The following is an 801-nucleotide window of genomic DNA, read 5'->3' as shown; positions in this document are numbered from 1 at the left end:
ATAAACTAGTCAGGGGGGATCAGCAGGCATTGGGGGAGTCCCTGTGCCCTTGAGCATGACCAGGAGTGACCAGAAATAACGGTCACAAGCTGGCAGAGGGTAGGTTTAGGTTAGATATCAGGAGACGCTACTTCACGGTCAGGGCAGCTAGGGTCTGGAACCAACTTCCAAGAGAGATGGTGCAGGCTCCTACCCTGGGGGTTTTTAAGAGGATGTTAGACGAACATCTTGCTGGGGTCGTTTGACCCCAGTACTCTTTCCTGCCATGGCAGGGGGTCAGACTAGATGATCTGCTCAGGTCCCTTCCGACCCTAGAAACTATAAAATTAGAGGCATACAGTCCTTCCTGTCACGGTGATGTTAAATCTCCGCAGGGCCTCTCTTCCATGCAGACAGCCCTTATGGGCTAATATGTGCTCAGCTGGCCACATTGAAAAGAAAAATTTCAGAATAAATGATGGAGCCTAGACAAGAAAGAAAAGGCCCCATCCCAGCACACCTCGGGCTGGATAGCTCCAAACCACATGTTCAGGGAGCCTGACACTCACCCTTCGTTACAGCTGTAGTTCACTGCTGATCCAAGGAAGGCATCTGTCACAATAATTCTTCCATTCGATGGCTCTTCTGGAGTACCACATGATTTTTCTGGGACAGAACCAGGACAGAATTAGGCTTCTTCCTTTCAATGTGCTGCAGTTACCCAAAAGGCTCTTTCACAGTTAAAGCCACCTGCACAACGGTGATTTTGAAGAGCACAGAATTTGGTGGCCTATTCTGAACAGATACTTACCTTTGACTCAT

General features: G+C 48.8%; 1 protein-coding gene across 1 annotated transcript in view; it reads right to left on the bottom strand.

Moving 5' to 3' along the window:
• Nucleotides 1–801, bottom strand: part of LOC109295096 (complement component receptor 1-like protein) — an 18,005-nt gene extending 17,204 nt beyond the window's left edge. Inside the window, exons 1-2 of the mRNA XM_019513749.1 lie at nucleotides 798–801; nucleotides 549–645 (exon numbers count right to left, since the gene is read on the bottom strand). Of these exons, the coding sequence (XP_019369294.1) occupies nucleotides 549–645; nucleotides 798–801 (101 nt within the window). The remainder of the gene's footprint in view (nucleotides 1–548; nucleotides 646–797) is intronic.

The sequence above is a fragment of the Gavialis gangeticus genome, unplaced genomic scaffold, assembly GCF_001723915.1.
Source record: "Gavialis gangeticus isolate Ggan-Ray unplaced genomic scaffold, GavGan_comp1, whole genome shotgun sequence".
Lineage (NCBI taxonomy): Eukaryota > Metazoa > Chordata > Crocodylia > Gavialidae > Gavialis > Gavialis gangeticus.
The sequence above is the reverse complement of the archived record's forward strand: the minus strand, read 5'-3'. Positions and strand labels throughout refer to the sequence as shown.